Raw genomic sequence first — 24,749 nt, forward strand, 5'->3', positions numbered from 1 at the left:
TTTGTAATAGTTTAGTAAGATGAAATTAATTTGAAGATGAAAATAAAATAAAATTTACAATTTAATTAAAACTTTATTCTGTGTATAATCATTTGAGGGAATACTTTTTGAAGTGAGACATACAGGGAAAAGAAAAACAGAGAGTAGGGGACTAATTAATGACAGTTAAATAGTTAATCAACAAAGTTTGAAAAGGACAAAGAAAGGTGAATTCAAGAAAACAAAGAGGTAGGCACTAAATTCTACGTCGTATATATAAATAAATTAGGGAAAAGGCTAGGGATATACATGGTGTGCAAAGGTATCTTGCACACCACCTGTTAAATTTTGCCACCTCACAAATCCCACTAAAAAAAGAGAGGGAAAAGCTTTGTGAAAATAATATTTTGGGCGGCAATTTTTTTCACTGATTTGCGCCATTCTGTTCTCTTGAGCGGGAGATATGTAATTGCGCCAACATACACATTTTCGTTTTTGCGCCAAAACAATTTTCACCTCAACTTTCATCTTTCACATCAACTTTCATTTTCACCTTTGGTTTTCCATTGAAGAGGAACTTTCATCTTTCATTTGAAGAGGAACTTTCATCTTTCATTTGAAGAGGAACTGCAAAGCAAAGAAAATATTTCTGGTTTTTATTTCTAAAGTGAATTTAAATTATGTGATTATTTTTCCCACTATGAATTTCTATTTATCTTTATATTTTCCGCCATTTTCGAAGCTTGTAACTATCTCAATGAGGTGAAACTTCCATGTGTTTAATAATGCATATAACATGTTTGATGAAATTACCAAGAGAGTTTCATTTTGTTTTATTAAGATTTAATTAGTTTCAATTGTGATATACTGGGTGTAAGAAGGTGTAGAAGAGAACTAGATATGTAATGTGTTATTATTCGACTTTTCGAAACTGGAAATGATGAATTGTTAGTGACAATGACTGCTTTGTTTAGTTAAGTGACAATGGGATGTTGAAGCTACATGAAATCGTATGAGTTATGTTTATGATTCTATAAATTGAATAAAAGATACTCACAAATGTATTTTGATTTTAGAGTTTGAATAAAATATACTCTCTCACATAAAACCAGAAGTAAAAAAACCAGATAGAAAAAAAACCAGATAGAAAAAAAGAGGATTTTTTTTTTAACTATTCAGTAGGATCGAACACGGGTTTACCGTAGTGAAGAGATGATTAAGTAACCAATTTAGCAGGGGGTATCAGCACAACATAGTAAGCTATGAAAATTTTTATATGAAGGATTAACAAATGAAGTTAATAAGAAGTTTGTGTATAAACTTGTAATGCTCCCACAAATTCAAACATGAACTCCTCAAATATAAATTTTATTATTAACAAAATAAATAAAAATAAAAATAAAACTATTTTCTCCCAGTTCCCCTTTTTGTGCATTACGAATCGAACTTGGGTTCATAATTCAACATATCTATAACATGTGGTAAATACTCAAGTGGCGAAGTTAATTCATTTGCCAAGCCTTCACGACTTATTTTATTATTGTATTGTATTATAGGAAAATGTGTGGTCATAATAATCCTATTGTATAAAAACGCTTATAAAATTTTCTAAACTAATGCCATCGTAACAGATGATTTTGCAATGATACTTCCATAAAATACGATAACAACTTAAACCATCTACTTTAATATGAATTATGATGTCGTGGAATCACCTCCAATTTTAAGTACATCAAAAAACAAATAAAATCATAATTTTAAATAGATGAAAAGAATTTATGTTTAAACTATAGACGTGTTGATACCCATGCATGCAACATGAGCAATTTTTTATTTTTAAAATCAGTACACTAGTTTATGGGATCATCCTTTTTAAAAGAATCCGTATTTGAATGGTCAAATTAATTTGTATTGCAAACTAGACGTGCTGATACCCCTTTGTCATATTGGTTACTTGAACACTTCCTAAACTTCATAGAACACCAAGGTTCGAATCCTAACAAGACCTTAGGATTTTGTTTTTTTTTAATATCACATGTTTTATGGGATCAATATTTACATAAAGAAATCAAATACATTTTTTACGTTTTTTTCCCTATCTAAATATTGTTTGATCCTTTTAAAACAAAATAGATTTTACGTAGAATATACCCCTCCAAAAAATTAGTGCAACTTTGATCAAAATTAAAATAGTTTCAAACGTGCATATAATTTATTCTCACTGCCCCCCACTTATAAATAAAATTCATAATAAAATTTCAAATTAGGAATTTTTTTCATATAATATTTTTTTTTTATATCACATATTTATGGGATTAATATTTACATGACGAAATCAAAATCGATAAAACCACAATCATTATGGCTTTTATTTATCCTATGTACTACAAACCCTTTCAAAGAAACTAAAATCATGTTGTATTTTGTTAACCGATTTTTTAAAAAAGTTATAAGATAAAAACTTTTAAACATCTTTTTTAAATAAAATATTTTGACTAATTCACACTTAACCCTTTTTTTTTAAAAAAAAGTTCATGAAGATTGAACGCTTGGAATGATACCACCTTCACGAACTATATTCTCCAACTTAATGAAATACATCGAACATGAAACCCTTCGTGTTTAATATGATATTCAATAAACTTAAAGCTACTATTCGCGTCAAGAATAAAAAAAACGCTTACTATTCAGGTTTAATATGATATTCAATAAACTTAAAGCTACTATTCGCCTCAAGAATAAAAAAAAAAAACGTATAGCTTTACTGTTCTTGTGCTTGTTATGTGAAACATATATATTTTTACACTATTCTGTGTAATTGGTAGTTTATTGTATGATACCATATTAACAAATATGATCTTATAACATCATATAATACCTTCAACAAAAAAAAGCTACCTTAGGGAAGCTTGGAACACATGGAAATAAACTGAAAAATTAGGTAGCATTGTGGTGCCCATTGTGACAAGACTACAAGACGTATTAGTTGCAACATTTGATCACTTCTTAATAAAAGTGATCCTATTAAAACAACAATCATGATAATATAGCTAGATGATGGTGATTCCAAAACACAGTAGTCAACAAAAATATTCAGTACATCAAAACATGATAATGTAAATTATAAAAACTAACACAACAACACTTGTAAAATCAAAAGAAGGAAAATGGTATAGCTAGATAATGGTGATTCCAAAACGCAGTTGTCAACTAAAATATCCAGTACATCAAAACATGATAATGTAAATATTGTCAAAAGCCTGGACGCATAGCTGAATATTGGTTTGATCCTTGCGACATGTATAACTGTGAAAGCTGTTGCGGATTCCTCACGCTGAAGTTGGGATAACCTCTTCCAAGTGGTTACTGGTTCAGATATATATTCGGACGATAATTACTGCTGCTGGGTGCGAAAAAGTTAGGATTGTATCCCGGATTGATAAAATTTCCGCCGTAATATTGATATCCAGTAGTAAGAATCAGTTACACCAGCACTTCTACCAGCATCAACATGGCCTTGTTCTCCATTTGGCAATGCCTCATCATTCTCCTTTGCAAAATCGAACACAAAAGAGAAAATTCAATCAAAAAAACAGAATAATATGTTATGCAATATTATGATTTCTATACTTTGTATTAGTATTTGTACCACAATATTCTCGTCGTACTTGTATAAAATATAAAATAAACTCTATATATACATATAATAACAGAAAAAGATTCTATATATACAATAATTAATCTTTAAAAACAAGAATGAAGAACATAAACCCTTTTCTATGAAAAAATTAGCTAGCATAAATAGATTATGTATATAATATTGTAACATCACAAAAACTAGAATGATATATTTTGATGGACTACAATTTATTTTCTTTATTTTAGGTGTAGTCTAACGAATGGAATTAAAAGATCATACCTCGTCCATATCCTCGTCTGTGTCGTGCACAACATTTTTTCGCCTTTTCCTTGTTTTTTTCTCAGCTGGGTGCTTTTTCCTTTTCTCTTGAGCCCTACCTTTGCCTCTTTGGTCTATCGGATCTTTACTGGCCCCTTCAACTGGCACTGCGGAGCGTTCGAGGTGTTGTTTATTGTTTTCCTTTGGCCTTATCCTACGGCGGCCAAACACCCTCTTACTCGAAGGGTCCCACCAGTCCATAAAATCATCACCATCAGTCCTCTTAATACCAATTGTATCTTCGAGACTCTCACGCATTTTTTCAGTGGCTTCCATAAAAATCGAGAGTGTCTCACTGTTGTGCAGTGCCAACGTAGAAATGTAGTTGTTCCGTTTTGCTACCTCCCTACTGTTTTTCACTTGGGTTGAGTCATTTGGGTCATAATACTCAACCTTGATACTCTCGTAATCCCTAACTACGTTTTTCCTCCATCTAGTCAAAATGTACTTATCAGGTATAGAGTTGACATCCACACAATGAATCGCACGAATGATGTGCCTGCACAAAATTCCCCGAAACTCAAAAAGCATACATGAGCAAGTAAACTCACCCATTTCTTTGTCAATGGTAACCTGAAAAGTCTTCTGCTTTGCTTTATGTACGGGGATTGGGATCTTCTCCACCGCATCATATAAGAATTTTGTGCCGTCACGGCCAGTACTCACAATATTTGTGTGCGTCAGACCCATCACCTCACCCCTCACCTCTTTAAACTTTGTATTGGTGTATGCCTTGCAGAACACTACCTCCGCAATTAGGGTGTTGTTATAAGTATATGGTTTATTTTGTGAGTCGAGATGTAACTTCTTTTCCTCTTCCACTTTTCCTCTAAGAGCTGCCTCAAATTGCTTCATGAATTGTATCAAACACGTGTTTAAGCCTACATATGTTTTGAAAAAGCGGTTCATTCCTTCACTCCGTTGTGATGATGACATTCCAGCCCAAAATGAGCTCCGCCAATAACCAGGGGCCCAACTGGCCCGAATACGATAAGTTTCATTTATCCATTTGTCGTTCTGTAACCCAAATTTCATAACCATGGATTTCCATGCATCATCAAATTCTTCGATGGTCAGTGTGTCGTGCACGACTACTTGAAAATCTTTATCTATTTCTTTCCAGCTCGAATATTTGCCCAAGTTTCTGCTTGCATTCTGCATAATATGCCAAACACATAACCTATGCGGCACACCAGGAAATGCAGTCCGGACTGCCTTTCCAATAGCCTTACACTGATCGATGATGATGCCCATTGGGGTTTTTCCCATACACTGCAGCCATTGTTCGAATACCCAAACAAATGATTCTGCATCCTTGTAGGTTATTAGGGCAGCACCAAGGACGATTGATGAACCGTGATGATTGCAACCAATAAAAGGAGCAAAAGGCATTTTGTACCTGATAAATAAAGTTAAAAGATATATTATTCGCATCATTGTTGTTACTTATCCAATCAACAACGTCAATGTTTAGTAAATATAAAATGATCCTTTAAATTAACATATGATGTGTTTTAAATGAAAAATAAGTTTATGAAACATAAATGATACTAACACGATTCTATAAATTGTAACTTAATCCATTTTCATTAATAAACATATCCTATAAATGATAATCTAATGTATTTTAAATACAGATGCTACGTTCAATATTTATTAAATACAAATGATCCTTCAAAATAAAATATGATGTGTTTTAAATGAAAAAGAAGTTTATGAAACATAAATGATACTAATACGATCCTATAAATTATAACTTAATCCATTTTCAATAATAAACATAAATCATCCTATAAATGATAATCATTCGTATTTTAAATACAGAAGCTATGTTCAATATTTAATAAATACAAATGATCCTCTAAAATAAAATATGATGTGTTTTAAATGAAAAAGAAGTTTATGAAACATAAATGATACTAATACGATCCTATAAATTGTAACTTAATCCATTTTAATTAATAAACATAAATCATCCTATAAATGATAATCTAATGTATTTTAAATACAGATGCTATGTTCAACTTTTTTTCAAAAAAATAAAAATTATAACTGTTTATAAAACATTAATGATCCCGTAAATGTTAAAATTGTGTTTTTTCAAAAAATATATATCATGTAGGATACATGTATCTTACCTGTTGCATAGGAAAGTTGTATCAAATGTGATAATATCTCCAAAATCTTTGTATTGTGCCCTGCACCTTGCATTAGCCCAGAAAACGTTCAAGAGCTTCCCTTCTTTATCCGTTTGGATTGCACTGTAGAAGTCTTTATTGAATTCATGCATTTTCTTAAAGTGTGCTTCAACAGCAGCTGCATCACATCCAAAAATGGTACGCCTACGTTCCAAGTTCACTGCATTTCTCAGGTCGCGGTGATTGTATGATACATTTGCATGTCCTCCACTCCCAATCACAAGCGAGTTAAAGCTCTTATTCAAAGATATCCCAGCTGCATCATTCAAAACCATCTTTTGAAAAGATTGTTCATCAATACATCGATAGTTCGCCATTAGCCGGGTGTGATCCGGATAAAGATCATGATTGTGAGACAAATCACAATGCTTGATTACCATCATGTCATTCTCTAGCCGCGCATCTACAAACACCTTACACCCCGTAACTTTAGTTCTTTCTCCCCTTTTCGGGGCTCCTTTGTTACAAATAAATCGAATCCTTCTCATCATATGATACATGTGAAGGAAATAATGCCCTTGGTCCAAGTATGCATTCTATGTTAAGTCTAATAAATGCGGTTCAGTATTAATTAACAAGTTAATAATTCAGTGAGATCAAGTGAGCTGAATGCCTAGCTAGAGGCCGCTTCAGTTCAAGTGGAATTAATGATATTAATCCACAGCTTACTCTTGACTGAACCCGTAGGGTCACACAAATAGTACGTAAACGGATCAAGTATTTAATGGCATTAAATACTCCATCTATGAATATTCGGAACCGACGGATCTTGGTTTCAGTGGGAGCTAAGATCGTCACAGGCAAGAAATGAATACTCCGGAATCGGAAAATAATTCCGGAAACGGAAATATTAAATATTTGTTCGAAACGGAAATTAATTCCGGAATCGGAAATATTAAATATTGTTCGTATCGGAAATAGATTCCGGAAATGGAAATTTAATCGGAAGCGTATCGTACGAATTAGCATCGGACGAGGCCTGCCGGACGAAGGCCCAGCACGAAGCCAGGCCATCGCCCAGCAAGCACGCACGCCACAGCCCAGCGCGCACAAGGCCGCGCATGCGTGGGCCGCGCTGCGTGGGCTGCTGCTCGCATGCGTGGGCAGCCCTTGTGGCTGCCGTGTGTGTGTGAGTTTGAGCTCATGCGAGATTCCTGAATCTGCAAGAGTCAGTGTATGATTAAATGTCTATTCCTATTGGATAAATTGATTAAGTAGAATTCATGTAGAATTCTAATTCCAATTAATTCGCATCCTACTAGGATTACGATTCCTTTTCCATAACTCTATAAATAAAGGCCTAGGGGTCATAATTTATATACAAGTTTCAAAGTATTCAAAAGTGAGTTTTTTTTGAGAAAAAATTCAAACACCCATCTTGCCCCAAAAGTGCCGAATTTTCTGAGTACCTTAAGGGCGATTCTAGTTGGTCAATCTTAAGGCGGATCCGGACGTGCTGTGGACTTTCTACGGAGGGACGACACTTGGAGTCCTAAAAGACTTGTTCTTGTTCGGTTCGGGCGCAGCTAGGGAAGGCACGCAACAAAGAGTATGCATCTAAACTATGCTAAATGATTATGTGTAAATAATATGTTTCCTGGGTTAATGGTTGTTTCCGCATGATTTATGTAAATGTCATATGTATCATAACCTAACAGTGGTATCACGAGCCCCTTATTATTTTCATAATCTAAATTGCATGAACATGGTTAAATATTACAAATTTGCAAGAATTAAAAGGGGTGATTAATTTTCGTAATTGTTAATTAATTGCAAATTGCGTTTATTTAATTATATGTACGCAGTTTTTCGGCAGTTTCTTCATTACTCATCCGAATTGAGTGATTTTTGTGTCAATTCCGCATGTAAAAGGCATTCTAAAATTTTGACAAAAATAGTATTTTTCTGCCGAACCCAGAATTCTCAAATTCGAAGCCTAACTATGACTTTTCGAAGGTTTTAGTTTTTCGGATGCAAAATTTCGTAAATTTAAGATGTTAAATTAAATATTTGCGATTCTTGTTGATAAATCTTGAATTTTTGATTGACCTACTGCATATGTTTAACAAGTTTGAATGCCTAGTCTTGTTAATTATGCAATCTAATTTGTAATTATGATTAATTTGTTGAAAATTAGAATAATTTAGAATTAATTTGATTTTCATAATTAATTGTAATTTAATTAGAAACCTATGATTAAAAACCACCATAAAAATTGTAAATTTACGATAAATTTTAAATTTTTATGACCTAGACTTGAATCCATATCAATCGGAAATCAATTGGATAATAAATTTTCGATTTTTCGCCCTAAAATTATGAAATTAATATTATTTATTAATTTGTCATTAATTTTAAATATAAATTTTAAATTTTTATGCGATTCATTCAAATAACTTGCACGCACGAAGCAATGGACGCTTCGTGTTACCCTTAAGGGGTGTTGTATAATGCGGGCATGCGACGACGAGCAAGGGAGCTCGTCGCCCGTGCGGCACGAATGCAATGAGCAAGGGCGTAGTGCACGAGCGCAAGGCAGCAGCCCTGCCTTGTGTCGTGTGCCACGAGCAATGAACGGATGGGCATGGGCGAGGGGCGAGCCAAGGCAGTCGCGTGTGGGCAGCAAGCGAGCTGCGCCACAGCGCGCGCTGCCTCGCACAACAGCACGCAACCTCGTGCGCAGCGAGCGCAAGCTCGCGTGCCACGAGCGCTGCGCACAGCATCACTCGCGCGCACAGCGCGCGACGTCGCCCGCCCAGCGAGCGATGTCGCGCACCAGCGAGCGATGGCTCGCGCGCGCGCAGCGAGCGATCTCGCGCCCCAGCGAGCGATGGCTCGCGCGCACCAGCGAGCGATCTCGCGCACCAGCGAGCGATGGCTCGCGCGCGCGCAGCGAGCGATCTCGCGCGCCAGCGAGCGATGGCTCGCGCGCACCAGCGAGCGATGCAGCGCCCCAGCGAGCGATGGCTCGCGCGCACCAGCGAGCGATCTCGCGCACCAGCGAGCGCGGTAACGCGCGCGCGCTGCGAGCGATAGCTCGCGTGCGGTGGGCGCTGTGCGGAGGCTTGCGTATGGGACAGCAGCAGCTATGCAACGAGCGCATGGGCTGCGCGCACATGGCCAGCAATGGCTGTGTGCGTACAGCCCATGGGCGTGCAACGCGTAGGATGTTTGCGTTTCGATTAGATCGTTTTTGAATGTTTAATTTGAAAATTTCAGTTCACGTAATTTTAATTGATTTTAAAATTAATAATTTGAATTAATTTCTTGGATTTTAATTTTGAATATTATAATTATAATAAATGGCATTTATTCTAATTATTTTACTAAAATTAAAATCATAAATTAATTTAAATGTGACTGAAATTAAAATTAAATTTTTGGATTCAATTATAAATTTATATGAGCTTTAAATTTTAATTAAATTTGTATGTTTCCGGTTAGACTAGAAATACAATTTTATGTTTAAAAATTAGTAAAGCATATGAATTTATTGGTTTGAGTGGGAGTGCTTTTAGTCATAAACTCTTGATTAGGTCTACAAATCCTTAAGGTTAAAACAACTCGATTAGAATTAATAAGGACTGAATAATTGGTAGATTATTGGTGACCTTGATTAATTGCTGCAAATGTTTACGTGATGCATAATGTGTTTTAACTAACCAGCTATGTGGGCCATTCATGATAATGAATGGGTGAATGGTATATATTGTATATGTACTGTTTTGCAGGTTATGAAGTGACTAGTATGGCCCAAATAGGATAGAAAATATGGTCTGCGTACCATTAATTTGAATGTAATTGGTCTAAAGCACCAAAGTTATTTTTCAATTCAAATATGGTCTGCGTACCATCAAATAGTTGTAATTAGTTATAACTTATCCTATTTGAAGAAAATGGTGCCTCCCACGGAGATTTTCAAGACGGACTTTGAAGTCAAAGCTTCAAGATGAAGTCGGGCCATACTAGATCACAAATATCTTATGCATGTTTTAAGTTATTTATTGCTTTAAATATGTCTTAAAATGCATGAGATCAAAAGCTTGATTATGTTGCATGATTAAGGATTTTAGTTCACTTAAAATCTAACCAACATAGTAAGAGCCTTAAGTTCCAAACTTAAAAATTGAGTTAAAAGGTGCCATGCCAAAATATACACTTGCTTGGATATCCTTTACATCAATCTAGTAATAGTTTTCGCTCAGCGAGGTGTTACTTATTGGTCCTAAAGGGGCAAGGTACACAAATAATTGTGAGTACATGTTAGTTTTGGTGAAACTCAACGATATAAGTAAGGAGTCCTTTTATGTCGTGGCAAATTCGATAGGTTTACCTAATAAGTTCTTAGACGTACCTATCAACCAAGAATAGTTTCTAGACTATTAGCAAAAGGCTTTTGCTTACCTAAGATGTTCTAGGATTAAGTCGACAAACTGTGCTTAGTTCTTCAATGATTTTAGGATCTTGGAATCATTTTATTCACACCTGCCGGAACACATAACTTGAATAAAATGCTTAATAAACATTGAATTATGCATGTATGCTAGAATTTAAGTTTATTAAGAGAAACTGTGAATGGTTATTTATTTGTTTATTCTTTTCAATTGTAGTTTTAATATGGCAAACAACAATCAAAACATCATCATGGGTTCTGAGCTTATGGTCAAGCTGAACCTGACAAATTTTCTTGAATGGGAAGCTAAGCTAGTTGAAATAGTCAAACTCAATGGACTTGAGTATGTACTATCACATCCCATGCCAAGCTACTATGCCAGAGACATGACCCCTGAGAGATTTTACGCCTGGGATGCGGATCTCAAAAAGGTTATGAGTCTCATGCTGAACAATATCCCTGATGATTGGGCTAGAAGGTTTGTAGCCTATGAACCTTTTACGCTCATCAAGAATCTGAGGGATATCTGTCGTGGAAGTACGGAGGACAGGGACCTGAACGTCCATGAGTTGATTGAATCAATGTCTGGGCTAAAGGTTAGTTCTCCCAACAGGTGTTATAGGATGGAGGTCCAAGAAACACATGTTCAGCTCCTTCGCACTAAACAGAGGGTAGGCGTCCCACTGAGGTTCCATGTGGATCTTATGTGTTCATACTTTGATCGCCTAAGTCTACTAGGAACACCAATAAGCGAAAGGATGGCAGTCTCTATCTTGCTCAATTCACTACACAGTGGGTTTGGTCGCTTCAAGCAACTATACCTAAGTGAACCAAGAGAAGAAACAGTTGCAGAATTTGTTCACCTTGTCAGAAAGGCTGAAATAATACTGGACTGTGAAGCCAAAGATTTACTCAAGGCTAGAAAGAGACCATTCAAGAAAGGTGGAAAGTCCAAGGGCAATGCTAAATCAAAGCAGGACAAGTCCACATCAAGCTGTCTTTATTGTGATGGAATAGGCCATTACAAAAGAGAATGTCCAAAGCTAAAGGAAGATCAGAAGAACGGAACAGTCGTTCCATCTTCAGGTATTTTCGTTATAGACTGTATACTTGCTAATTCAACTTCTTGGGTATTAGATACAGGTTGTGGCTCACACTTATGTTCCAATCCACAGGGACTAAGAAGAAGTAGAAAGTTAAGCAAGGGTGAAGTCGACCTACGAGTGGGAAATGGAGCACGGATTGCTGCATTAGCCGTAGGAACTTACTATTTGTCGTTGCCCTCCGGGCTAGTTTTGGAACTGGAAGAATGTTTCCATGTTCCAAGTCTTACTAAAAACATCATTTCAGTTTCTTGCTTAGATGCTAAGGGATTTTCCTTTTTAATAAAAGACAATAGTTGTTCGTTTTATTTTAAAGAGATGTTTTATGGATCTGCTAGATTAGTCAATGGACTTTATTTATTAGATCACGACAAACAAGTATATAACATAAATACCAAAAAGGCCAAAAAGGATGATTCAGATCTCACCTATCTGTGGCATTGTCGATTAGGCCATATAAACTTGAAACGCTTAGAAAGACTTCAAAAGGAAGGAATTCTAGAACCATTTGACTTAGAGGATTATGGTAAATGCGAATCATGTTTACTTGGCAAAATGACAAAGCAACCTTTCTCTAAAGTTGGAGAAAGAGCAAATGAACTATTGGGTTTAATCCATACAGATGTATGTGGACCAATGAGTACAAATGCTAGAGGTGGTTTCAGCTACTTTATCACTTTCACTGATGACTTCAGTAGGTATGGTTATGTCTACCTAATGAAGCATAAGTCTGAATCCTTTGACAAATTCAAGGAATTTCAGAGTGAAGTAGAGAATCAATTAGGCAAGAAGATCAAGGCACTGCGGTCTGATAGAGGCGGTGAATATCTGAGCTATGAATTTGATGACCATCTGAAAGAATGTGGAATTCTATCAGAATTGACTCCTCCTGGAACACCACAATGGAATGGTGTGTCGGAACAGAGGAACAGAACCTTGCTAGACATGGTCAGGTCAATGATGAGTCAGGCCGAACTTCCATTAGAATTTTGGGGACATGCACTAAATACAGCTGCACTCACTATAAATAGAGCTCCGTCTAAAGCTGTCGAAAAGACTCCATACGAATTATGGTTTGGAAAGCCTCCAAATGTGTCTTTTCTTAAGATTTGGGGATGTGAAGTATACGTCAAACGATTAATTTCAGACAAACTTCATCCAAAATCTGACAAATGTATCCTTGTGGGCTATCCAAAGGAAACAAAGGGGTATTACTTCTACAATACATCTGAGAACAAAGTGTTTGTTGCTCGAGATGGTGTCTTTTTGGAGAAAGATCACATTTCCAAAATGACAAGTGGGAGAAAAGTAGACCTCGAAGAAATTCGAGTCGAACAACAAACTCTAGAGAATGCTCAAGATGACATTCAGGATGAAACTCAGAGATCTTTAGAAGAATCTAGTGAGAATCATGGTCAATCTAGAAATGTTACCCCGCGTAGATCGCAAAGATATAGATCTCAACCGGAAAGGTACTTAGGTATTTTGACGAACGAGAGCTATGACGTTCTATTACTTGAAAGTGATGAACCTGCGACTTACAAACAAGCTATGACGAGCCCTAGCTCCAAGCAATGGCAAGAAGCCATGCAATCTGAATTAGACTCCATGTCTGAAAACCAAGTATGGGATTTGGTCGATTTGCCAGATGGCTATCAAGCCATTGGAAGCAAATGGGTTTTCAAACTGAAAAAGGACAAGGATGGGAAACTTGAAGTTTTCAAAGCTAGATTGGTTGCGAAAGGTTACAGGCAAGTCCACGGTGTGGATTACGATGAAACCTTTTCACCAGTTGCAATGCTAAAGTCTATTCGAATAATATTAGCAATCGCTGCATATTACGATTACGAAATATGGCAGATGGATGTCAAAACTGCTTTCTTAAACGGCGTTTTAACAGAAACTGTGTTTATGACACAGCCTGAAGGTTTTGAGGATCCAAAGAATGCTAAAAAGGTATGCAAGCTAAAGAAGTCAATCTACGGATTGAAGCAGGCATCCAGGAGCTGGAATATACGTTTTGATGAAGCAGTCAGTGACTTTGGTTTCATCAAGAACGCGGACGAATCTTGTGTATACAAGAAGGTCAGTGGGAGCAAAATTTCTTTCCTAGTATTATATGTCGACGACATATTACTTATCGGAAATGACATTCCTATGTTGAACTCTGTCAAGATTTGGTTTGGGAAATGTTTTTCGATGAAGGATCTAGGAGAAGCACAGTACATATTGGGCATCAAGATTTACAGAGATAGATCTAAAAGGATGATTGGACTTAGTCAAAGCACTTATATCAATAAGGTGCTTGATAGGTTCAAGATGGCGGACTCCAAGCGAGGCTACCTACCCATGTCTCATGGAATGACTCTAAGCAAGACTCAGTGCCCAAAAACACTTGATGAGCGTAGACGAATGAATGGGATTCCATATGCATCATTGATTGGTTCAATAATGTATGCTATGATATGTACACGCCCGGATGTTGCGTACGCACTCAGTGCTACGAGCAGATACCAGTCAGACCCAGGAGAGGCGCATTGGACTGCTGCCAAGAACATTCTGAAGTACCTAAAAAGGCACAAAGATGACTTCCTGGTCTATGGTGGAGATGATGAATTAATTGTTAAAGGCTATACGGACGCAAGTTTCCAAACCGACAAAGATGATTTCAGATCACAGTCTGGGTTTGTCTTCTGCCTCAACGGAGGAGCAGTAAGCTGGAAAAGTGCTAAGCAAAGCACCATTGCGGATTCTACAACTGAAGCGGAGTACATTGTTGCACATGAAGCAGCAAAGGAAGCTATATGGCTAAGGAAGTTCATAGGAGAACTTGGTGTAGTCCCCTCCATTAAAGGACCAATAGCCCTGTATTGTGATAATAACGGAGCTATTGCACAGGCAAAAGAGCCTAGACACCACCAGAGAGTCAAGCATGTACTTCGTAGATTTCACCTTCTACGAGAGTTCGTTGAAAGAAAAGAAGTCGAGATAAGCAAAATTGGAACTGATGACAACATATCAGATCCATTAACTAAACCTCTGCCGCAAGCGAAGCACAACTCGCACACTGCAGCTATGGGAATCAAGCATATTGGAGAATGGCTTTGATGTCTCTGTTTAATGTTTTAAAGTTTTAGAGTTTAAATCTTTGTAAAACATTATTGGTTAATCATTCACAATAAATGAAAGGAATTCATTTTTCCATTTAATTTGTGGTTTATTAAATGATGAGTCCCTTCAACTTGACGATATATTCAAGATAGACTGTCAGGACCAGTCCTGTGACTAAGAAATGTCTATCAAGTGAACTTGAATGTCAAAGGTTGAAAATGGTCCCTAGTCGGAGTTTTCTATAAAATTGGACGCATAGAAAACGTTAGACGATTAGAATGCAAGATGACTAGTAGTTCTGTTTCTTGAACTATGTGGACATGGCAATGTCATAATCATTTGCATAGATACTTACTTTGGGAAGACTAGTATCGGACAAGACCTATGAAACTTTACTGTAAGAGATGAAAGTCTGTCATAAGTAAATTTCATTAAATTATTAGACACTAAATCCTCAATACCTGAGTGATTTGAGATTACTTGTTTGAGAACTGGTTGCTTTGACGTTGACCAACCGTCGCACCGTAAAAGGAGGCTATAAAGGCAACGCTCAGGTAATCACCTATCAAACGAAGTCTAATCTCAAGATCGCAAGATTGGGATTGTCCTCCCATAAATCGGGATGAGATGCTTAAAAGTTGTACAAGGCCACTCGGAGAGCTAGAAACTGTGAAATGCATGGCCGTGCTCGGATGAATCATAGGCTATGATTATCTGTTTATTTGATCAGTTGAACTCTGAAACCGAGGAACACCTCTGGACATAATAAGGATGACAACTCTTACCTTATGTTCAAGAGCAAGCATCGAGCGACAAAGGAATTAGGAAATGCACACTTGTCCCTAAGGACAAGTGGGAGACTGAAGGAAATAATGCCCTTGGTCCAAGTATGCATTCTATGTTAAGTCTAATAAATGCGGTTCAGTATTAATTAACAAGTTAATAATTCAGTGAGATCAAGTGAGCTGAATGCCTAGCTAGAGGCCGCTTCAGTTCAAGTGGAATTAATGATATTAATCCACAGCTTACTCTTGACTGAACCCGTAGGGTCACACAAATAGTACGTAAACGGATCAAGTATTTAATGGCATTAAATACTCCATCTATGAATATTCGGAACCGACGGATCTTGGTTTCAGTGGGAGCTAAGATCGTCACAGGCAAGAAATGAATACTCCGGAATCGGAAAATAATTCCGGAAACGGAAATATTAAATATTTGTTCAAAACGGAAATTAATTCCGGAATCGGAAATATTAAATATTGTTCGTATCGGAAATAGATTCCGGAAATGGAAATTTAATCGGAAGCGTATCGTACGAATTAGCATCGGACGAGGCCTGCCGGACGAAGGCCCAGCACGAAGCCAGGCCATCGCCCAGCAAGCACGCACGCCACAGCCCAGCGCGCACAAGGCCGCGCATGCGTGGGCCGCGCTGCGTGGGCTGCTGCTCGCATGCGTGGGCAGCCCTTGTGGCTGCCGTGTGTGTGTGAGTTTGAGCTCATGCGAGATTCCTGAATCTGCAAGAGTCAGTGTATGATTAAATGTCTATTCCTATTGGATAAATTGATTAAGTAGAATTCATGTAGAATTCTAATTCCAATTAATTCGCATCCTACTAGGATTACGATTCCTTTTCCATAACTCTATAAATAAAGGCCTAGGGGTCATAATTTATATACAAGTTTCAAAGTATTCAAAAGTGAGTTTTTTTTTGAGAAAAAATTCAAACACCCATCTTGCCCCAAAAGTGCCGAATTTTCTGAGTACCTTAAGGGCGATTCTAGTTGGTCAATCTTAAGGCGGATCCGGACGTGCTGTGGACTTTCTACGGAGGGACGACACTTGGAGTCCTAAAAGACTTGTTCTTGTTCGGTTCGGGCGCAGCTAGGGAAGGCACGCAACAAAGAGTATGCATCTAAACTATGCTAAATGATTATGTGTAAATAATATGTTTCCTGGGTTAATGGTTGTTTCCGCATGATTTATGTAAATGTCATATGTATCATAACCTAACAACATGGGCTCTTTATCCCCTACCCCCTTTTTGTTAACTCCTTCTTCACGGTACTCATGTATTAAAGAACTTGATCTCACAGAGAACTCAAAACCTTTATTATACGCATACTTATGGCAGTAATCAGCAAATTCATTGCCCGAAGTAAAGGACATCCCCACAGTTGAAATTTTATCAACATGGTTTACGGATGGCTCCTCATCCTCCTGAGCCTCCTCATCCTCCTGAGCCACCTCATCCTCCTGAGCCTCCTCGCCCTGTTCAACCACATCATTTGAAGACAACTCAATGGCCTCCTCGTCCACCTCAGCCTCCTCCACAACATCATATGTACGAAGCTCCTCGCCCTTTTCCACCACATCACTTGAAGACAACTCAATGGTCTCCTCCACACATTCATTTAGGTCTATATTGAAATTTGTAGTTACATTGTCATCATTAAACTGATTCTCCAGTGCGTTATCATGCACGGCTTGGTTTGATGTCTCTCCACGCAAACGAAGCTCTGCCATATCATCTAACACTTCATTTAGGTCTATATTCACACCTTTGCGTGAAATGTGGGAATCAGTCTTCATTTCACTGTGGTGATTGTAAGATAAGGTGTAAGATAGACATGAATTGACAATATAATCTTATGGCTTACAAAAAAGTACATAAAATAATAGGCACCATAATATTACTTTACGAAAATATCGATTCATCACCTTAATTAACAATTTTCACATCATTCAAATTACGTCTATTAAATCAAAATCGCAATATAAAAAATGATAATAAAATCTAATTAACATTAATAAGTTATTAAAATGTTACAGTTCTCACCCAGCAATGGAAGCCGGAAGTATACGCCAGAAAAAGTTGTCGCCGGTTCTATCGTTGTGGGCCTTGTGGCAGCTAGTACTTCACGTCAAGGAGAGAAAATTTTACAGTACTCTAAAACCCCAAGATGAAGTTTGAAATTTTATCATGAATTGTATTTATATAGGGACAATGTGACGTTTAAACTACTTATTGGGAAATAGTGTTAATAAATTATATATACGTTTGAACTATTTGAATTTTGATCGTTCATGTACGAATTTTTTGGAGGGGTATATTTTACCTAAAATCTATTATGTTTTAAAGGGATCAAAAAATATTTAGTTATGAAAATATATTGATCCCATAACATGTGATAACATGACAAAAAAAATTCTAAGGTCAAATTTTAACATTTTGATCCCATAATTATGAATTTTATTTATAAGTGGGGGGCAGTGTTTAATGTGACGTTTAAATTTCATATGGGAAATAATGGTAATAAATAAATTATATGCACGTTTGAAACTATTTTAATTTTGATCAAAGTTGCACGAATTTTACGTAAAATTCGTAAAATCTTTTATATTTACGTAACATCTTTTTTGTTTTAAAAGGATCAAACAATAATTAGATAGGAAAAAAACATTAAAAAAACAAAATCCTAAGGTCTTATAGGATTCGAAACCCAGTGTTTCATGAAGTTTAGGAAGCGTTCAACTGTTCAAGTAACCAATATGACAAAGGGGTATCAGCACGTCTAATTTGCAATACAAATTTATTTGACTCAATAACGGATTCTTTTAAAAAGAATGATCCCATAAACTAATGTACTGATCGATTTAAAAAAATACAACATGATTTTAGTTTCTTGGAAAGGGTTTGTAGTACATAGGATAAATAAAAGCCATAATGATTGTGGTTTTATCGATTTTGATTTCGTGATGTAAATATTGATACCAAAAATATGTGATATAAAAAAAATTTTAAATTATATGCACGTTTGAAACTATTTTTATTTTGATCAAAGTTGCACGAATTTTTTGGAGGGGAATATTTTACGTAAAATCTTTTTTGTTTTCAAAAGGATCAAACAATATTTAGATAGGGAAAAAAACATAGAAAATGTATTTGATTTCTTTATGTAAATATTGATCTCATAAAACATGTGATATTAAAAAAAATAAAATCCTAAGTTCTTGTTAGGATTCGAAACTTGGTGTTTTATGAACTTTAGGAAGCGTTCAAGTAACCAATATGACAAAGGGGTATCAGCACGTCTAATTTGCAATACAAATTAATTTGACACTTCAAATACAGATTCTTTTAAAAAGAATGATCCCATAAACTAATGTACTGATCGATTTAAAAGTAGGCGGATTTTTTTATGCAGTGACTGTAGTTAAATTATTGTGTTTTTTATATTATCTTTTAATTTTTTTTCTTTAATACAATATTTGTCTCTTTTACAAAACTACAAAATACGTGTACTATACTTCATTACAAACTTTGTTTTTTGAAGGTATTATATGATGTTATAAGATCATATTGTGTTAATATGGTATCATACAACAAATTAAACTACCAATCACACAGAATAGTGTAAAAATATATCAGTTCAACATAACAAGCACGAGCACAGTAAAGCTATAAGTTTTGTTTTTGATTCTTGAGGCGAATAGTAGCTTTAAGTTTATTGAATATCATATTAAATATGAATAGTAAGCGTTTTTTATTCTTGACGCGAATAGTAGCTTTAAGTTTATTGAATATCATATTAAACATGAATATTAAACGTGAATAGTAATCGGTCTGATTTGGTGTTCAGCCTAGCGAATTTAAACTAAGAAAAGGCGTAGTTAACGGAAATGAACTATAAACAGAAACGATTATATTATCTCATTAATTGAAGAGATTATATTCTCTTATAAATTGAAAAGATATTGCAACTAATGAAACCAAAATGGAAAATGATTAATAAAAACAAAAACTAGTTAAAATAAGAACATGTCAATTCATATTAAATTTATGTCCCTCCGGCAAACAAACCCTCCAGGACCAAGATTGACCATCTCGATTTTGATCACCATAGCCGACACCATCGTTGTAGATATTCCTACTCAATTGCCCAGCCCACCAACAACGTGCACACGTTCCCGCTTCTTCTATGGTGTCGTGGATTATGTCACAACGAGCTCTAGGCCGAATGAGCGCCATCCTACTCCAGTCCACCGAACCTCAGCTGAAATGAATTTTCTCCCTCACGTAACACATATTTTTCTTATTAAGAATCTCAATTATCATGAGTTCATATATTCCGTTGGCCTTCGGAATAATCTCATCCTCAAAAATTTCTCCCAATGTTCTAGATTGGGAAGGAGGTAAAACGAAGGGTTTCATGTTCGATGTATTTCAATAAGTTGGAGAATATTTTATTTTTTATCAGAGATGGTAATCTATATATATGGGACCATCAGAAGCCCAAAGTAATTTTATCTGGTCGTTCCAAATTCTTAACCCTAAGGTAGTATCATTTTCATCTGGTCGTTCAAAATTCTACATTAATAACAAAGGATACTCTGATTATTAAAAAGATATTTTAAATACAATTATTAAACTTGAATATACTATATCAAATACTATTTGAATATTAAATTAATGTTAATAGGATAATCTATAAATACACATTGGATACTACGTAGACGTTGTCATTGAAACTATAACAGAATTAATGTAGACGATTGTATCTTAAAAACAAAGGATTCTATTTTATTGTTAATAAGACACTATAAAATAAATTATCATAATTAATATAATTAATTTGTATCTACTTTGAACCTTACTGATAATATGATACTATGTAAATTATTGTGATACTTAAATAATTTTCTTCATTGTCTATTCTGAACGTTAAAATAAATTTGTTGGAATTTTAATCGATAGAAATATTGACGTTGTCATAATTATAGACCGCTCTTGAAAATCATTTTGTCGTCCTATAAATGTCGATTAAACTTCAAAATTAAACCTATTCAAATTTACAAACAAAAGTGTAACATTTTCTTCCCTTTGAGCAAAAAGAAAAACAAAACATAATCCATAACACATACAATGGCGAATTCTGAACCCATTGATAAAATTGTCAATATAGAAAAGGAACCTTATTTTCCAAACCACGATGAGTTTGGAGCGTGGGATTGCATTTTTTATGAACACATATTTCCTAAAATAACGAGGATTTTTGATCTTCTGAAATGTCTCCAGTTTGAGAAGAGATGTTGCGATCTTGCTGGTGACAAAATCCATGCAAATGAAGGAGTTGACTGGAGCGACTTAGAATCGTTCTGTTGTAAGAACACCCTCCCGTGTGGTGAACGCCATGAAAACCTAGATGCCATGTCGGAGTGCGAGATCTGCACTTGGTCTGTTCCCTTAAGGTTCGATGCAATGAAGAAGGGGCGTGATTTCCTTGTCAACACTCATGGAGGCATGAAAAAAAGAATGATCTACAACTCATGGCCTGAGAGGCATTACTTTATAAAACTGAGGAACTGATTACTTCTTCGAAATGGTTTGTTGATGTTACTTTTCCAGAATATATCTATCTATGCATCCTACTTCGTTTATTTTGCCATTTTGAACTTTCCAGAATCCATTTTTGTCGGCCTTTTTTCAATTATATGGATTATTTTGGATCACTAGCCTTGGATTGTAAGAGACAGTTGTGTTTTTATCTATTAATTATGTTCATCTCGTTTTATCTCTTTAAATTTATGTATTTTTATGATATTTAACTCTTCCGCATCTTATCTGCTACTGCACATCTCATACCGTAAGAAAATTTGATTCATATAAAAAAATAAGAAACTAACGAATAATTATACAAGGCTTTTTAAATGTACTCCGTACTAATTATAAAGCAAAAAAAAATGGCTTAAAAATAAAACATAATTTAGGATGATCCTTTTTAATGGATAAATACCCTTTGATAAGGTTATGATACTAAAAAGATTCAAAAGTGTTACAGAAGTATATCTCATGATTTACTTAAATCCCACGCAAATACTAATACTTAGTGTTTGTATCATACTCCAATACTACTTGATATATACTTCTGTAACAAAAAGTCATTAACAAAAACGACGAAAACGAAAATTAAGACATGCATGACACTTAGGTATAAATCCAACCACTACATGAACGAGAATCCATTCGGGTTTTTGACCTGGTTAGTCTTCCTCAACATCTGCTCGAAACGCAAAGCGTCCCTCCATGGCCATGTTTCATCCGACTCACGGACCTGACCTCCATGTGTATGGACAAAATACTCAACGCCTAAATTGAAGGTGTTTCTACGGTCGTGTATACGCCACCCACAAAACTCACACCCTTCAAACTCTTGGAAACTTTGGTGGAGTACCATGCAGATATCTGTAGGCCTAGAACAAACCTTCTCCAGCTGACTCCAGTTCACATCTTTATTCTTGTGAACTCTCTCACCTACAATACCAAGCCATCTCTTGTTCAATGACTGTAAGTTTAATATGTCACATATACCTTCAATCTTTGGAAAAATTTCTTGCTCAAAAATCTGGTCTCAAGCTCCAAACTCATCATGGTTTGGATAATAAGGTTCCACTTCATTTTCATCAATCTTTGGAACAAAATTTTGCTCAAAAATCTGGCCCTTAGCTCCAAACTCATCATGGTTTGCATAATAAGGCTCAAAAATCTCGTCCCAATCTCCATACTCATCATTGTATGGATTATAAGGTTCCATTTCGTTTCCATCAATCTGTGGAAAATTTTCGTGGTAAAAAACCTGATCCCAATCTTCAAACTCATGACCTTCATGAGAGGTTTCAACTTTTTTTGTGGCCTCTCCTCCATGTTTTGTGAACGATATCAAGTGTTTGATAGTATACAATGTTTGATTCCTAATAGAGCTAGTTATGATGAGCTTAAAGCATTGAGCTAACATTCCATACATATATATGTCCTATAAAAATGGCGGGAAATATGATAATATAACCTCCATTCCCGCCACACATATAATTATTAGAGCAAAAAATCATTAATAGATAATTTTAGGTATCATTTTCCTATATATAATATCAATATGAATAATATATGTTCTTTTTTTTCCCGCCACTACTTCATGTTATGTCCCGCCGTAATATTTATGGGGACTAACACAATAGTTATTATCCCCAGTCATTAGTAACAACGAATTATTATTTTATATTATTAAATAAATATTAAATTATTTTGTATCGTTATATGATCATTCCTTTTTAAAGATAAGCCGATAAGACATGTTTCTCATAAACCCAATTTGATATTGACAAATGACAAATAATACATGGAAAATGTCCTAAAGAAAATAAAGTGTGTCCCAATTTATAATAACCGTATATTTTATTTACTTTAACCTAAATGAGTAACGATACGCTACGCAAAAAAATAATACAATGGAAAATAAAAAAGTGTTGTGAAATTATATCAATCTAAGTAGATACAAAATATATGTTGCGAATGTTAACAAATCTTTCATGGAATCATTTTAGTTAATAAAGAGTCATAAAAATTGATGTATTTTATCAAATAAACATGAATATATTTTTTCAAGTAAACATGATTGATTGTTGGGAACTCGTTAAGTTTATGGGAATTATTAGATAATTTATTGGTCCCCTTAATCAAAAAGTTACATTGGAAATATAAAATTGGTTGTGTGGTATAAATACGTTGTAAGCCCGTACTACATTTTTTTATGATTGCAAATGATTATAGAAAAAACATAACGATATCATAAAGTATCTACCGATCACCAAAGGATATTTTTTTTCTCTCCGTATGGTTGGATATATGCAGTGACCCCGTATATTGTAAGTTAATTAATTCGTAATTTTAAATTGTTCGATGAAATGTTGATCTTGTTAAATAAACTTTGCTACGATTACTCGAAATTCAAGTAAAATATGTGCGTAAATTAAAAGTAAAGTATTTTGAATGAAAATCAAGTAAAATATATGGGAAAAAAATATGCGTAAATTGTAACATTTTTAAGATAATCTAAGTTGTCTTAGGGGTCATTTTAGACGGATCATTTAAGTGGTAAAGATTTACTATCTATGGATCACTTGCCACCATGATTATTTAAAAGGAAAAAATAAAACATTTACTATTCTATAAAGTGTTAACAACTCTTTTACGGGATCATTTAAGTGATAAAGAAAGCGGGAAATTGAATCTACTTTACTCCTAGCGTCATAGTATAAATACTCCAAAGGAGATTTTTGGTAACTTGTTACTTTTATCGGGACTACGAGAATATTTAATGTCTCTACTATCAAATATATAATATATTGGAAATATAACATTGATTTTCTCTAGAATAATCGTCTACATAGGAAATTTGTATTAGTAGTTTAAAAGATTATTTGAATCGTATACACTAATTGTGTATTCATATTTGCTCTACAATAATGGTCTACAATAAGTAATACGTTGTGCATATGGTTATGTTGATCCTACGTAGCGTGTAAATCTGCAAGCGAGATTTGTAATATGTGTGTTAATAATAAAAATTGTTTACATATTTTATAGCACAAAAATTTAATATCCATCACCAATTAAGATAGAAAAATACTGCTAGCAGGGAGTCATTTTTTATCTATTAAGTCTGAGTATGCTTATAAAGGATCATTTAACCTTTAACGAGATCATAAATAAAATAAACATATTGAACGAAAGAATAAAGTTAAAACGTAGTTTTATATCAAATTTTTCTTCGGGACCGGAGTAAGATTTAGTGTACTCGTAAGTCTATCAATACAAAAGTTAGGATTTGGAAATCATATTTCATTTATCCGTCAAATCCACGAAATCAATTTTCTTGATCCTTTTGCAGCCCATATTCTCTTCAGTAAAATCCACAGGTTCCACCTTGACAATTCGGTCATCAACTTCTGCTAGACTAATTAGACGTTCCCCTTTGTCATTAACAGGAATGTTCCCAATATCACCATTTTGAACCATGTAGTTGAACCTCTCCTCCTCGAACATATTTTCAACGTTCGGTGCATGTCCGGCAAGAGTCACCAACTTACCAGCTTGAAAAGGACCAAGACAGTACAAAACCTGCCGCATAAACATTCTAAAGTTGTGGCTATCCTTCAAGTGTTGT

At 35.2% G+C, this 24,749-nt stretch overlaps 1 protein-coding gene across 1 annotated transcript; it reads right to left on the minus strand.

The window, feature by feature from the left end:
* Positions 1 to 3,397: 3,397 nt before the first annotated feature.
* On the minus strand, positions 3,398 to 17,337 carry LOC130462624 (protein FAR1-RELATED SEQUENCE 6-like). The gene is made up of 4 exons (XM_056831309.1): positions 16,755 to 17,337; positions 6,076 to 6,592; positions 3,899 to 5,336; positions 3,398 to 3,529 (listed from the first exon to the last, which is right to left on the minus strand). The coding sequence occupies exons 1-4, from the start codon at positions 17,335 to 17,337 to the stop codon at positions 3,398 to 3,400; spliced, it is 2,670 nt and encodes an 889-aa protein (XP_056687287.1).
* Between the last annotated feature and the right edge of the window lie 7,412 nt (positions 17,338 to 24,749).

The sequence above is a fragment of the Spinacia oleracea genome, chromosome 1 (genome assembly GCF_020520425.1).
Source record: "Spinacia oleracea cultivar Varoflay chromosome 1, BTI_SOV_V1, whole genome shotgun sequence".
NCBI classification, from domain to species: Eukaryota; Viridiplantae; Streptophyta; class Magnoliopsida; order Caryophyllales; family Amaranthaceae; genus Spinacia; species Spinacia oleracea.

Excerpts from the sequence above, each read along its gene's own strand:
- LOC130462624 (XM_056831309.1), bottom strand. The coding sequence starts at position 17,337 with ATGAAGACTGATTCCCACATTTCACGCAAAGGTGTGAATATAGACCTA. Across the intron at positions 5,337-6,075 it reads ACAACTTTCCTATGCAACAG|GTACAAAATGCCTTTTGCTC; the intron begins GTAAGATACATG and ends TTTATTTATCAG. Across the intron at positions 3,530-3,898 it reads CAGACGAGGATATGGACGAG|GAGAATGATGAGGCATTGCC; the intron begins GTATGATCTTTT and ends GATTTTGCAAAG.